This window comes from Simochromis diagramma, unplaced genomic scaffold (assembly GCF_900408965.1).
Source record: "Simochromis diagramma unplaced genomic scaffold, fSimDia1.1 OVJJ01000510.1, whole genome shotgun sequence".
In the NCBI taxonomy this organism is placed as follows: Eukaryota; Metazoa; Chordata; class Actinopteri; order Cichliformes; family Cichlidae; genus Simochromis; species Simochromis diagramma.
Window position 1 is genome coordinate 757,575 of NW_024387326.1, and position 14,584 is coordinate 772,158.

The 14,584-nt window shown below is 40.1% G+C and overlaps 2 protein-coding genes across 2 annotated transcripts; both read left to right on the forward strand.

Moving 5' to 3' along the window:
• Positions 1 to 296: 296 nt before the first annotated feature.
• On the forward strand, positions 297 to 5,596 carry nudt9 (nudix (nucleoside diphosphate linked moiety X)-type motif 9). The gene is made up of 8 exons (XM_040006145.1): positions 297 to 465; positions 922 to 1,197; positions 1,315 to 1,404; positions 1,587 to 1,673; positions 1,888 to 1,999; positions 2,170 to 2,316; positions 2,432 to 2,516; positions 3,751 to 5,596. Exons 1-8 carry the CDS (start codon positions 368 to 370, stop codon positions 3,894 to 3,896), a joined length of 1,041 nt encoding a protein of 346 aa, XP_039862079.1. The 5' UTR covers positions 297 to 367; the 3' UTR covers positions 3,897 to 5,596.
• Positions 5,597 to 7,413: 1,817 nt separating this feature from the next.
• si:ch211-11k18.4 lies at positions 7,414 to 13,732 on the forward strand. The gene is made up of 12 exons (XM_040006138.1): positions 7,414 to 7,531; positions 8,203 to 8,314; positions 9,383 to 9,476; positions 9,707 to 9,761; positions 9,982 to 10,122; positions 10,529 to 10,689; positions 11,533 to 11,631; positions 11,763 to 11,908; positions 12,247 to 12,418; positions 12,501 to 12,613; positions 12,750 to 12,834; positions 13,041 to 13,732. The coding sequence occupies exons 1-12, from the start codon at positions 7,414 to 7,416 to the stop codon at positions 13,098 to 13,100; spliced, it is 1,356 nt and encodes a 451-aa protein (XP_039862072.1). The 3' UTR covers positions 13,101 to 13,732.
• The last annotated feature ends 852 nt before the right edge of the window (positions 13,733 to 14,584 follow it).

Sequence of the window (14,584 nt, forward strand, 5' to 3'; positions counted from 1 at the left end):
AAACTGACTCCCTTCTCTAATTTTTCTCTTTCAGCGTTTTTAACAATTTACCGGCACTTACACGGAAATGTTTTCTAAAAGCTTACAAACGTTCGCACATTATGCAGATATCGATCAAAACATTAAAAAACAACAACACTATTTTCATTTATTTTTTTTATGTTGCACTTAGCTATAAATGTCAAATACAGGACATTAATTTACCTGTCGGTCATCTTTTTTTTAAAATCAACTTTAAACGGCCGATCACTATGGAAACGAGCGCCACGGTCGTAGGCGCACCCCTTTGCGGACGTCACCTTGCAGGGCGTTGCACTTCCTGGTTTCCGTTGTGTTGTACTTTCTAGGCTACTGATTGATTAGAGGAATGATACATTTACCCCTGCGGCGACACTTGGTGGGACCGATTCGTTTAGCGTTTACTCTTCTCGGACTCCCGCATACCGTCTGGACCTCCGGAGTAAGGTATGGACGGGAACATTACTTATAAACCTTTACCTTGAAGCTATCAAGCTAATAAGCATAGGGAAATAGAAAGTCGTTACTTCTACAGTTTCAGGATAGACTGAATAGTGCTCACCAGGTAATTTTAGTACTGTACAGTGGCTTGGGTTATATGCACAATCCAATTTATTCACAATGGATATCAAAATAGATGTTAATATGCACGAGATTATAGACATGACCACTGAAGATCAGCTATACAGAATGATCACTGTACAGATTTCAACACGGCAGAAGCAGCTGTGTAACAGCAGCTGTAATCCCGCTGCCCTGCACTGATTGCACGGCCTACTCCTTTAATCTATGTGCGTGTGACAGAAGATATTTCTTGTCATCATTGAGGGGCAGTGGCATTTTCATAATGTGGAGAGAAAGGAGTGCATGTGGAGTACTTACATTATCTTCTCTCTCCTTTAGGCCTGCTATTTCCTGCCCTTCTTCTTACCCCTTCCCAACCAGTAAAACCATCAGCGCTGACAACACTAGTTACTGCCGCCGGCACTCGACCATGCCATCTTCAGCAGGGCCTCATGTAAAGTCCAGATGCCCACAGTATCCAGGGTCCAATATCAAGCGCTTGTCTGTGCCTGATGACAAGGTGGACTGGACTCAGAAGTGGCCTGAGTATAATCCAGTCAGCTACACGGCCCCTTCAGTTTTAAATAACCCAGCCTGGGCGGATCCTGATATTGGGTGAGCAACAAATAGCACCTTTAATGCTTATCAAGTACATTCTGGTAGCGCCATGCGAGTAATGTAATCTGATCTATGAAGCATTATAGATTTTTTTTTTCTACGCTTGTTTTGTAGCTCCTTCTCTCCAAAGTTTAACACTGTGGATGGTGCTGTGGACAGGACGAGCTTTGAGGGAAGCTACGAAGTGGAAAATGGAAAACCGCTGTAAGTTATACCTCTAAGATGGTTTTCCGATATTTAATAAAACATCCAGTTTAGTAGAATTTGCCCTGGTAACTGCAGTGTTAGCAAACCTTTCACACTGCAGAGATGTTTCATTAGCTGTTATTGTTAAAGGCATTGCTTACAAGTCTCAAAAGTCCATATAAATAATTTTACTTCCATAGAAATCCTCGTGGACGCACAGGGTTGGCAGGCAGAGGGTTGCTAGGACGATGGGGACCCAACCATGCAGCAGATCCAATAGTCACCAGGTACCTATTCTTTTGCTTTACACAGTGCAATTATCCACACTCACATAGTGCACATGAATAATTTAAAAGTGGAAATCTCAGTGCACATTAGTGCCAAGTAATTTGATATCCATCTGAAAGCTGACTTCAAACTGAAAAAGTTTCATATCATAGCTAAAAGTTGATGAATTCAAAGACAACTGGTTGCATTTATGTACATTTCACCATCTGACAGATGGAAGGTAGATGTCAAAGGGGCAAAGGTTCACCATTCAGTCTCCCAAAAGCCTGTTCTGCAGTTTGTGTCTATCAAGAGGAAGGACTGTGGGGAGTGGGCCATTCCTGGGGTAAGTGTTTTTTATGTTTCTTCTGTCTATACAGGGGCGTCCCGCCATTCTTGCTTGCCATATGGTGTCTGCAAAAATGCTGTAGGGCAGCAAAAACAAGATTTCATTGTCGTGGAAGGGAGGGGTTTGGAGATATGTAAGAAGTTATAGTCCTGTTGTTGTTTTTGCAGGGCATGGTAGATCCAGGCGAGCAGGTTTCTCTCACACTGCAGCGGGAGTTCTCAGAAGAAGCATTGAACTCGCTCTCTAGTTCCCCAGCAGAGAGAGCGGAAATCCATCAGCGCATCACCAATCTCTTCAAATCGTCCGGATTTATGGTTCGTAAAGTGGCTTATGTGTTTGCTGCCATATTTGAATCACCAGGTGGGTCTATCAGGTAAACTATCAGGCTTTTTCTCTGAGGGCTGACAGCTTGTGATCTTTCTCCTTCAGGTCTATAAGGGCTATGTCGATGATCCCAGAAACACTGACAATTCCTGGATGGAGACGGTTGCTGTCAACTTTCACGATGACTTGGGTATCATTAATTATGAGGAATGCTATTCCTTCTTTTTTCTTTCACCTCTGCTTGTCAGCATTTTTCTAGCATTACAAAAAGTTGATGAATGTATATGAATATAAAATACTGGACCGTAATACTGTATATAAAAGATGAATGTGGCCACTTTTAATGTCACACATTGGTTCGTTAAGTCGTGTTTTGAAGATTCATCCTCAAGATTTTGGCGGTCACTGTCTTGGTTTTCTGGAACGAGATGTGATGAACCCTGACCTTCAGACACTGCATATTCAAAAAGTAGCAACCTGTCAGTCACAATGTGGCGGAAAGACCTAAAACAACCTAAAACGTCTTTTTGAGTCGCCCCCTGCTGTACATTAGAAAAAAAGAAATGGAGGTTTTAAAGCACTTCCAAATTGGATTCAAGACTTGGTGGTTGGTGGCGCCCAGTGTTGGGTGTAAAATGTTACTTAGAACTACAATGACATTAGATTTTTCAGTAATGCAACAATTAAAGAACATGTTACTCCATTAAATTCAGTAATTATATTTAATTTTCAATTATTATTACTCACATTATTTGAGGAGTGAAGATATGGAGATTAGTTTTATTTTTATTGCACAAAAGGACAAGAGGATGTTGGTAAAGTTGCAAGAATCTGCACATACATCATGCTAATGCTAAGCTAATGAAAAAGCCAGCGTTATGTTAAAATTGAGTGAATGCTGACCTCAGCCCAGCAGTCAGACAGTCAGACCCTGAACTTCAACAGTGATGATCAGTCAGCACTGTAGCCTCCATTTCTACCTGTACATGTTTGTAAAGTAGGATCGCTGAAGTCTTCTTGAGGTGGTTTCCATCTTTGCTGTGTGTTACCAGCTTTGTGTTCATATGTAAACACAAGAAAAGATCATACATGTGTCTTGAATAGGATAGGGATTTGTGTAGTTGACTTTAGGCTAAGGTTTATATTGTTAGCTGGTAATAATGTGGTGATGTGTTTCAGGTCATTTTACAGAGTAACGCGATAGTAATGTAACAAATTACTTTCTTCATTAATTAAGTAATGCACTGCAGTATTTTGAAGAAATGTAACGAGTAATGTGTAATGCATTCCTTTTTTTTTTTTTTTTTTTTTGAATAATGACTCCACCACTGGTTACATCCAGCTTTTAATTACGGTCTATGTTCTCAATACGTTTGCAAGGTGTTTTGCAGGGAAAAAGTGAAATCTCTTTGTTTTTACATCAGGTAACAGCGTGAGCGAGCTGCCACTGGAAGCTGGTGATGACGCCGGACAAGTCCAGTGGGTTGACCTTGACTCATCTTTCCCCCTTTATGCGAACCACTCCCATTTCCTGGAGATTGTTGCCAAAGAGAGGAAAGCGCACTGGTAGCCAAAAACGAATGAATGCTTTCAGAGAGAAGGAAACTTAAAAGCCTTACAGCCCCTTGGTGTGGTGAGAGGGCTCATCAACTGAAGTAGTATGGCATTTTATGTGAGCCTACTCACACTGATTGATGTACAAAACCCTAACACATATTAATTTATATTAAAACTCCTATAGATGTACTCTGCAGTTTAAAAGAGATAGCCCGCTAAGCATGCTGTTTGAGATACTAAAAGAGAACTATTGTACATTTAGATTAAACCCTTTGACTGACTGCTTCCAAGATAGTAAAAATAAGCCTGTAAGAACAAGAGGAAGCACAGATTATGCTAATGTATTCAGTGTTAACAAGTATCACATTAACCAAACACAATGATCTCCCGAACATAACAGTACTACTAAATTAATGGAAGGGGAGAAATCAGAATAAAGAAGTGGAATCTGGCTTTGATCTTTACATGTGAAAAGGATATGATGATGGTGATGCGCAGGAGCAGACATGGTTTCGAGTGGCAACAGACGGTGGATGTAAAACAGCATTTTGCAATCAGCAGGCTGCCTTTCCAAATGTACACATCAAAACGTGTCATCTCACAGGTCGGGATACTTATCAGGGAGGCAGTGATGAATTATGCATGAAAGAACTTGAAATCTGTGTGAGACAAACACTAACACCTCTGTTATTTAAAGGTACTGCAGAATGGAGGGTCCCAAAATGAATCGAATAAATACATCATTAATTATGTCAATAATGGGTTCAAATTGGAAATGCGTTAATTGTTTTTATTACATGTTTTAAATGAAACTCTATTTTGAATGATTATTTTGTAATAAGTTTATTATTTTCAATTTCAAATAATTAATGACAAATGTCAATAATTATTTATTCATCTATTTATCTCATTCTTTTTGGCACTCATGTCCTCTATTCTCAACAACCAAAAATAATTATTTATAAAATCCCGTTAGGAGTGGCAGCTGCTTTGTCTTCAGAATGATTTTCCATATTTTACAAGGTATGATATAATTTCTTTTTCCTCTGTGTACCAAAACTGGTGAGGACATCAGTTGGGCTTATCAAGCATTAACCTTAATCAAATTAGGGCCCCAAGAGTTCCAGGAGGCACCACAAATCCTATAAAACTATTTTATTTGCTCTCCGACCACAATGTCACCCATGTAAGGGCCAATTCTGCTGTTTAAATTTCACTTCAGTAAGCATATGATGCACTATAGGCCTAAAATTATGGGCTGGATGACAGCTTTTTGGCACTAAAATTCTGCACAAACACTTTAATTATTGGTATCATTAATTGCTCGTCTTAAAGCTTTACAGGTTCTGTAAAGTATTTTTTAATATAAGGTGTAATGTGAAAATTAACAGGGGTTTACTTATGAAACTTGCACTGATTAAAATTATTATTATTTTTCAAATGTTTGTCTGCATAACTTAAAAATGTACATTGTTGTGAAATCGTGAGTTCAATTGTATGGGTTTCCTCATTAAATATTCACCATTATAAAGTAGTTACTGTGTGAGCAACGTCAGCTGGTTTCAGCTCACACAGTCACACCAGAAACAGTTTCCTTATATGTTTTTGTTTGTGCCATTGAGAGCTACACCAATGTTTCATGTGTACTTTGCATTCTATTCATGTGAAAATAAATTCCCACATATATTAAACAAGTTAAATGTGTTTACCTCACACTGTATTGCTGTGTGCGCTCTATGTTGTATGCGCAGTGATCCCTTTTTCCACCAGCATAGTAGTGCAGGCCCTCACAGCTTCTAGTGGTTAGTACAAACTGATGTTCCAACCATTTTATTAAGCACGTATCCAATTCAGGGGTGGAGCTAGAGCTTAAACCTATAGCCAAATAATGACTCCAATTCTAAAAAAACATGGGATGCTGTATAAAATGTAAATAATAACAGAATGCAATGATTTGCAAATCTTATAAACCTGTATTTCATTCACTGTAGAACAGAGAAAACATATCAACGCATCATTTTATTGTTTCATGTAAAATATTGGCTCATTTTGAATTTGATGGCAGCAACATGCCTCTAAAGAAGATAGGACAACAAAAGGCAACAAAAAGACTGGAAAAGTAAGAGGAACTAAAAAGAAGCAACTGGAGGAACATTTTGCATTTAGGTTAAGTGACAACAGGTTGTGATTGGATATAAAAAGACTGTATTAAGAAAAGCATCTTAAAGTTTCACCAATCTATATAAAAACTGCATCTACAAAATTAAGGAGTAATTTAAGAAAAAAATGTTCTTCAATGTAAAATTGTGCATTCTTTAATACTGTATCATTGACAGTACATGATATCATCGGAAGATTTTGAAAATCTGGAGAAATCTCTGTGTGCAAGGGACAAGGCCAAAAATCAATATTGGTTGCCTGTGATTTTCAGGCCCTCAGTGCACTAGATTTAAAACAGATATAATTCTTGAATAATTCTTGAATGAAACGGGCTCAGGAACTCGTTCAGAAAGAAATCATCGTCTGTGAACACGGTTCACCAGACTATCCAAAAATTTAGGTTAAAGCTCTATTATGCAAAAAAGAAGCCATATATGAACATGATCCAGAAATACTGCCTTTTTCTTTGGGCCAATTCTCACTTAAAATGGACTGGGCCAAAGTGGAAAACGTCTTTTGTGTTCGGACTAATTACAGTTTAAAATTCACTTTGAAAACATGGAAACTACATTATTTGGACTAAAAGTAGTAGCTGTACCATCTGGCTTGTAAACAGCACTCAGTTCAAGAGTATATAATTGCTTATGAAACTGACAGCTTTCACACTGGAAAGGTCGCATACAGTTTTTTAGAGTAATGCGTACTCCCACTCCCACTCAGATGATATCCTTTTCAGAGAAGACCTTGCATAGTTCAGCAAGACAATGCTTTGATTTAATCCAAGGAACTTCTTGGTGTGAGTCGACAGTGTTTTTAAAAATCCAACCAAAATGTATGGACCACAAATACACTAACATGTCTGCATTAATTTGCACAGAGCCCCACAAAATAGGGATCAGGTATCCTTAAAAGTCTTTTTCTGCTATTACTAACATGATGCTTACAAATTATTTTTACATTCAAGGTGCAGCATGTGTGAACGTAAATGTCCTTGGCTTTGAAATACTCGTTTACTTATGTTTTTAAAATTGCAGATATAACTTGCTGTGGTTTTAAACACAAGGGAATCTAGTTTAATTATTAAAGTTTCCCTAATGAAATGTTGTGTTTATTAAAAAACAGCTCTACATATCATATGGTATGTCTGTCTAACCAGGAAATGTTTGGCGCTTCCCCTCAGACATATTCCAAACTTCATTACCCATAATCCCGTGCAACAAAAGCCGCCCAAGCTGACGACGTGGCCAAGGTACAGACCGGGGCGATTCAAACGAGGCAGACCGGCTTTGTTTGTAGCTAGCTCATTGAGGTGGAATTCATATGCTTGCTGAAGTTTGTGTGAATCTTTTAATTCATCACTGAGTGTAACGATGTCCGGGAAAATCAAGAGCCGAAGTGCTGCAAACTCAGACTCGATAACCGGCGGTGTGTCCTGCGATGAGCGCATCTTGCGGGATTGTCATGAACTGTACACGGATCCTGACAGCGGTGAGTTGGCTGACGTACAACTCGTGGAACTGACAGCATCTCACCTGACGCCTGCACCTTTCACCTGTTTGATATTAAAGTTGATAAAACAAACTCTTTGCTGCACCGCGGGGTAGCTAGCTAACTTTGTACATAACGTTAGCCTTTCCCAAAGCACGGGGAGCTAACCGTTAGCTGAGTTAGCTAGTGAGGATTTTATATTTGCTGACGATGCGACTGTCAACATTAATGCTGGTTAAACCAGTCACCCACTGATGTGACACTTTGTTTGTTATTAATAAGTCAGTTGCATAGTTGTAATGTAACTTCTAATATAGGTTTACAAGGCACACTTCTGGATCTGGATCTATCTCCAGTATTGGCAGCACAGGGTTATCCTGTATATTGAGAAAGTGTGCAACATTTCAGCTTAAAAACAGATCTGCCAGTTGACTCATACATCTCGCTGATATATCTCAAAGATAATGAGAAAAAATGGGAATGATGAGAGAAAGAAGACTATCACTTAGCGAAATGGCTACCTTTGAGTAGTTGAGAACTTTGATATTGTCCTTTACATGCCAAATGTCACTTAACATTTAGATCTGCTCATCCCAACACAGCACCATGATTTTTCTCCTTTCCCACAGAAGCTAATAAACCATCTGTGTCCTACTCTCTGTTATATTCAGGGTTGATCACAGTGGCCGAATCGGTTGGTGTGAAGTTGCTGCCGCCCAGAAAAAAGATCACAGTGCTGCTGATGGGGAACCACTCTGCTGGGAAAAGCTCCTTCATCAACTGGTAAATATATACTATGGATAAATATTTGCACAAGTGCAAATAGGTGGCAGATTATTAACCACTTATCCAACTGACAAAGTAATGGAAATCTGGTGTCTGGGATGAGGAGACTTCTGTGTTAAATCTATGCCGTAGGTACGTGTAACCGCAAAATCCTTCTGCAACCCTACACTTTCAGGACTCATAGATGTTAGCAATTTCCTGGAAGGAGATTGTCCCAACCATTAAAATAGATATTAGGGAATGTGAAAAAATGGAGGAACTTGACGGGCAAATATGTTTAAAACTGAAAATTGGAAGTAGGACTCAGGAGGGACAAAGTCTCAGGTGTTTCTGTTGTGGCATCCACTGCATATAAAACACCGGGACATAACTGCATAACCTAATATAAAGCATTGCAATCATTACCAATTGTAATGACAGCAATGGCTTGCAGAAGTTTAAATCAGCTGTTAGAGGGAACTTGGTGTTCATCCTATTTCTTTCCTGATGGGGATGTTGTGCTTCATGATAACCATGTGCCCATGTACAGGGAATCGGTGCACACTGAATGGTTTGATTAGTACAAAAATGAAGTGAATAATATGCTATCGCCTTCACAGTCAGCAGACCCAGTTAAACACCTCAATCAGTGTGTAAGTCCCTGATCTCCTCTGCAATCAGGAAAACACCAAAAGGAAATATCTATTGGAGTTGTGATAGAGCTCCTTTAGCAGAGCTGCAGAGATTTGTAAACTCAGTGCCAAGGAACAGGCACTGGAGGCCCTCATCAGACTAAAACCTGACCAAGGTGCCTGTTGGCTTTCCTTTAATTTGTTGCCCAGTTGCACAGCAGTCAGACTGAATAAAGCGCATGTGTGTATCCTCTGAAATTACCAGTATTTAAAGAGTTACAATTACTTCTAAATGTTCTCGGATCTTCATTTGACTCATGTCTGAATCTGAGTTGACTAAATTATCCTGTCCATCTTTATCAGTGTCTTTAGCATTCAGTTGCGCCCATCATTCTGGTTTTTATACACTATTCAGATTAGCAATAATCAAGATCTTTCTGTTCTTATTGTTCAGGTACGTGGAAGAGCACATCCAGCGCACTGGAGTAGCAATTGAGACCCAAGGCTTCAGCTTTGTTACAAGTGGACGCAAGAGAGAGTCTCTCACAGTAAGTGCTGCAGTCCATTTTCTGTTTTTGAGACAGGGCTATGGGTGTTTTCAAAAGGGACGTCTCATTCCCTCATCTTTAAAATGTCAGCCGTCTGCTCCTCGTAACAGTGATTTATTACTGTGGACCAAAATGAGTTCAATGTTCTTGGAGTACCTGATGTCCTGTTTTGCAAATTATCTGTGACAGATCTACTTCTGCTTTATTTATTTATTTATTTATTTTTTTAGGGAAACGCCACCCTTCATCTGTATCCACACTTCAAACCTCTGCAGGAGTTTAAAGGTGAGAGATTTAATATGCCCAGAGATTTGCTATGGACAGTGTTTTGGCAGTTTGCCGTTTTTATTGGAATTCATTTAAAATGATTTGTATGTACCAACAAACAAACAAAAAATGATTAAAGCGCCCAGTTGAATAGGAAGAGAAAACCTTTTAGAGCAGTAGTTCTTATTACCGTAATGCTAGGCACTCACTGTAACTGTGTTTCTGAATTCTTCCCCAGGTGTCTCAGAGTACTTGAGCACAGAGATCTGCACGTCTCGACAGAAACGGTTCAGCTTGGTGACGTTTGTTGATTCGCCAGGCTTGGTGGACGGCGATATGAAGTATCCGTTTGACGTGGATGAGGTCATCCTGTGGCTGGGTGGGTTTCTGCTGTTGTCTTGTGGTAGTTTTAAGCAATCTTCTTTTGGTAATGCAGAAGGAGAGCGGTAGCTCTGTGAAACCAAAGATACCTGAAACAAACAAAACTAAAACCACACTCAATTTGGAGTCATTTAGATGCTTGTGGGCCTCTCCATTCTAATGAATGACCAGTCAAGTTTTTATCTCTTCATTAGTACTTTTAATTTACCATAGTGAGCTTTGTGAGTCAGCTTTGCGTGCTTCGACACATCTTTAAGCAGTTTTAAGTTCTTAGTTTGACTAAATAACAGGGAAACAGAAATTCCACACTTGTTGGGATTACGACCCAGTTTATAATGCGATGAGAATAAATCCACAGGGTTTCCTCAGTAGTAAATAATGCTCCTTTTCACTGTCGCTCTCAGGTGATCTTTGTGACCTAATTCTGGTCTTCTTTGACCCCATGGGTCAGGCTCTGTGCAAACGCACCCTCAACATTGTGGAGAGCCTGAATGAAAAGCATGGAGACCGGCTGCGGTTTTACCTGAGCAAGGCTGACGAGGCCGGAGGAGAGTCGGACAGACAGGTACGTAGACTAGCAGCAGCTTCTGTAGGAGAGTCAACGCTTTGAACAAACAAAGTTACATCATTCTCTTTGTATTAGATAATTCCTTCCCACACTCTGCAGTGCAGTTTCTAAGTATGCTGACCCGGTGTGTTTTGCCAGTCTAGCAAATAAAAAAAAAAACAACAAAAACCCCCAAAAACCTGCACTGGGTATGGAAAAATGATTGAGTGATGCTTTTGCTCATTAATCTTGCATTGAAGAACATCCCTCTGATTACTTTCAGGTTATTTTCTGTGTCACAAAGGTGGCTCCCTGTTCTGGAGCCTGGTTTAAAACTGTCTGAAGTGCCACATTTTCTTTCACCAAGGGATTTCTGTGAGTGCGACACAGATTCCCTGCCAAAGAGAACTGTTGTATATACGCAGCCTGTTGAGCTGTATCTTACTAAAGTTTGTTAATATCCATCAATACATTCATCCATCCACAGAAAAGGAAACTGATAAATGTTTTTGTGGTTGATCCTCATATGCTGCAAAGTCTGTTTTACGCTGATGAAATTGTAGCTAATAGAGCACAGATTTCAGACTTGATGATTATATTAGTAATTTCTAATTTCATTTCGATCTGTCCATAAACTAAAGGGATTTCCTAATTTGCAGTAAGATAATACTTGTTTAAACACGACATTGTGCAGTCACAGTATTCATGAGTAAGTGAATGGTGCATTTCTAACTTTGTTTGCATGACTAAATAACAGAAAAGCACCACATACAGTCGATAATCTCCCTATCAGTAGCAGAAAAATTGCATCTTTGTTCTGTCTCCTCCTGACTCCTGTGTCTTTTGTTACTGCTCTCTCAGAGGGTGATGATGCAGATTGTCCAGGAGCTCTGTAAGCGGCCCGGACTCAACAAGTGTGGGTTTGACATGCCCACCATCTACATTCCTAATCCAAATAAGGTAAAAGTGATTCTTTTATCTCATCTTTCTGCCTTCCTTACTCTTTCTACACACACACACACAATTCACCAGTTGTTATAGACTACTGTTTAGAAGAAAAACAATCCTCCTGTTTGTCTTCCTGCTGTCAGCCAAGTCGCTGCGTCAACCAGATTGAGGAGGTTTGTCGCACCATCGAGAAAACTATCAACCAGACGGTCCAAAACACACTCAACTCTCTGGAGAGGGACTGCGAGCTCATTGTTGAGGCTATCGCAGACAAGCTCAGTAACGACAGGTAACACAGAGGAGACACTCACTTTGTAATTCACACTGCACTGACCACCTCCTCTGAAAGGCTACTTTCACCTGCTCCCTTATTCACAAGGTATTGCCACAGCAGGAGGTTCCTGACACTGTTTTTCTTGCACACGGTGCCCTTTTGGCCAATAATTTTAACATCGATTTAAGAGTTTGTGCGTTCACGCCTTTTAATAGCCATACATTGAGCTTGAATCAAAGTGTAACCATAAAGATTGATGGGAATCCTTCAGTAGGAGTGCTCAGAGGAACGTGTGAGTCATATTTTTGTTTGGAATTGCCTTCGGAGAATAACCTGACCATCTGTTCACGCAGGCAGACCACTGTTGAGAACCGACGCGCACGCTGCAAGAGCTGCTTCCTGACTCTGCTGGGTTTCAGCGTCCCTCTGGCTCTGATGGCGTTTCTGCTGCTGGGCACTCTGTCCCAGGACCTGCTGGAGGCGGCTCTGGGCCGAGAGGGTACAGAGGCGCTCTCCCTCTACCTGGTCAGTGGCCAAGCACGCTCGTCATTCATAGTTGAAACTGTTGCATATGGTCTTCACATAAGGCTGCTCTTGTGTCGTGCAGACGCCCGCGGTGAAAGTATTTGACTCCCTGTCTGTGGAGCAGCGGCTTTATGGCTGCGCTGGTCTGGTGCTTCTGTCCTTCCTCCTGCTCATCATTGCACGCTTCATCTTCAGGTAGGAAGTTTCGCAGTGTCATCACAGCCTTTTAGACTTTTAGATTTTCATCCATCAGTACCCGAGGCACTTGCATGTCCTCATGTTATTTGTTCACTGTGAATCTCATCACACTTCTCCCTTTAATTCTTTGCAGAACTCAACCCACTCTATCGACCAAACAGAAAAGGCAGCTGCAGGAGAAGCTGGAGTACGTGCAGGAGGTGGTCAAGACCAAAAAGGTAGTGTGTATGTGTGCGGATAGGGATGCACTGATCGGATATCAGTTTGCTGACCGCTCCAACCACACTAAGCCTAAGCAAAGAAATCTGTACAGGTGCCAGAACTGAAAAAAGTTGGATCTTTGCATCCCTGCATGAGTGTGACTGCTTCTGCTGGCATGAAGTGGATTATTTTGGGATTTTAATGGTTGATTCTCTTCCTGTAGAAAAAGCTGTATGAAGACTACCTACGCCAGAGCGTCAGCGATCACGACATGGGCTTGTAGAGACGCATGCACGCAGATATCCCCACTGTCACGAAGGACTAGACGATCACTTTTCCAAGATTCCACACCAGCCGCCGTGCTCTGCAGACCTCTTGGTGGTGAACCATCCAAGTTCTGGTGCTGTGAACTGTAAAGCCACTTTACCCATTTAGATGATGTTATCTCTGTTATATTAAAAAAAGCTGTTAAACCACACACTACCTGCAGATGAAATGAGCTTTTGTTACTGATCACTTCTTTGTAAACATTTTATATACATATATCGGTGCCTCTTCTCTGAAATGATTTCAGGCTTATACCACTTTAAGATATTTAAACATTTCCAAACTATTTATAATATTTCTGTATGAGACCTAAAGCACTGTTTTGTGTGAGTCACTTTCTATGAGCTACTGTTTCTGAGGACCTTTACCAGCGTTTTTTACAGTGCTTGTGACTCGTTAATGAATCCATTTCCCATCATGAGTGTCTGCAGGTTGTGTAGGTTGGCTCATATGTAGAATATCCAGATGTCTGCACGCATCTTGATGCTGCAGTAAGAAGTGTTACCTGTGACCAATCAAACCTTTTGTATTTTCTTTCTACATTGTGAACATGTTTTAAACTTGAATAAATAAAAAAGCAATGTTCAATACAGTAATGGATTATACTTTTTTTTTTTTTTTTTTTTTACTTTACTTTTCTTCTTAAGCGTAAGGTTTAAGGATTTTATGTAATATTGTGACATGTTAGTGTTTTAAAGCTTTTTTCCTTGTGAACTTGAAGTTTGGACACAGATGATCTCTGTTTACAGTCCCAGTTTCTATTGAATGGAAGTCAGGATATGATGTCGTGTCTCGGTTTTGAATGTTTTGTTTTTGTAAGAACCTGTGAACAACAGTGCCAGTTATAAAACATCATCGCAACAAAACCACATCAGGATTCCAGATAAATACACCATAGACTTGTGTGGTATCAGCATTTTAAGTGGTTTCCAGCTTGTTTTTCTAGTATTTTTTTATTATATATATTTTTTATTTTAATAAAAGCAAAAACAGGAAACTACCATGGGATATTTCCTGTTCAGTTATGCTTTTGGTACCCAAAGGAAACAGGTGCTAGGAGACCAGAGTGCAAAGTTTTGCTCAGAAAATGTAATTTCCTCTTTTTAAAAGGTTAACCATTGGTTTGACCTGTGAATGCCACTTCGTCAGTGTAAAATAGTTTCTTGCAATCGTATGAATGCCTCATAATCTAACGGTGAATATGTTTCTGTTGCTTCTTGACATAATGTATGTCAATAAGTACATTGTCAGCCTTTCAAAAGAAGTCTAGTGTTACCATTTTGGGTCGTAGTCTTATTCTTTCGGTTGTTCCCTTTAGGCCTGCCTCCTCATCCTACCCCTAGTATCTTCCTCCTCAGTTACGCCAACCCCCTGCATATTGCTTCTTTCCTTCTGTCAAAAATCACCCTGACACATCTCCACCCACTCCACCCTGCCTGC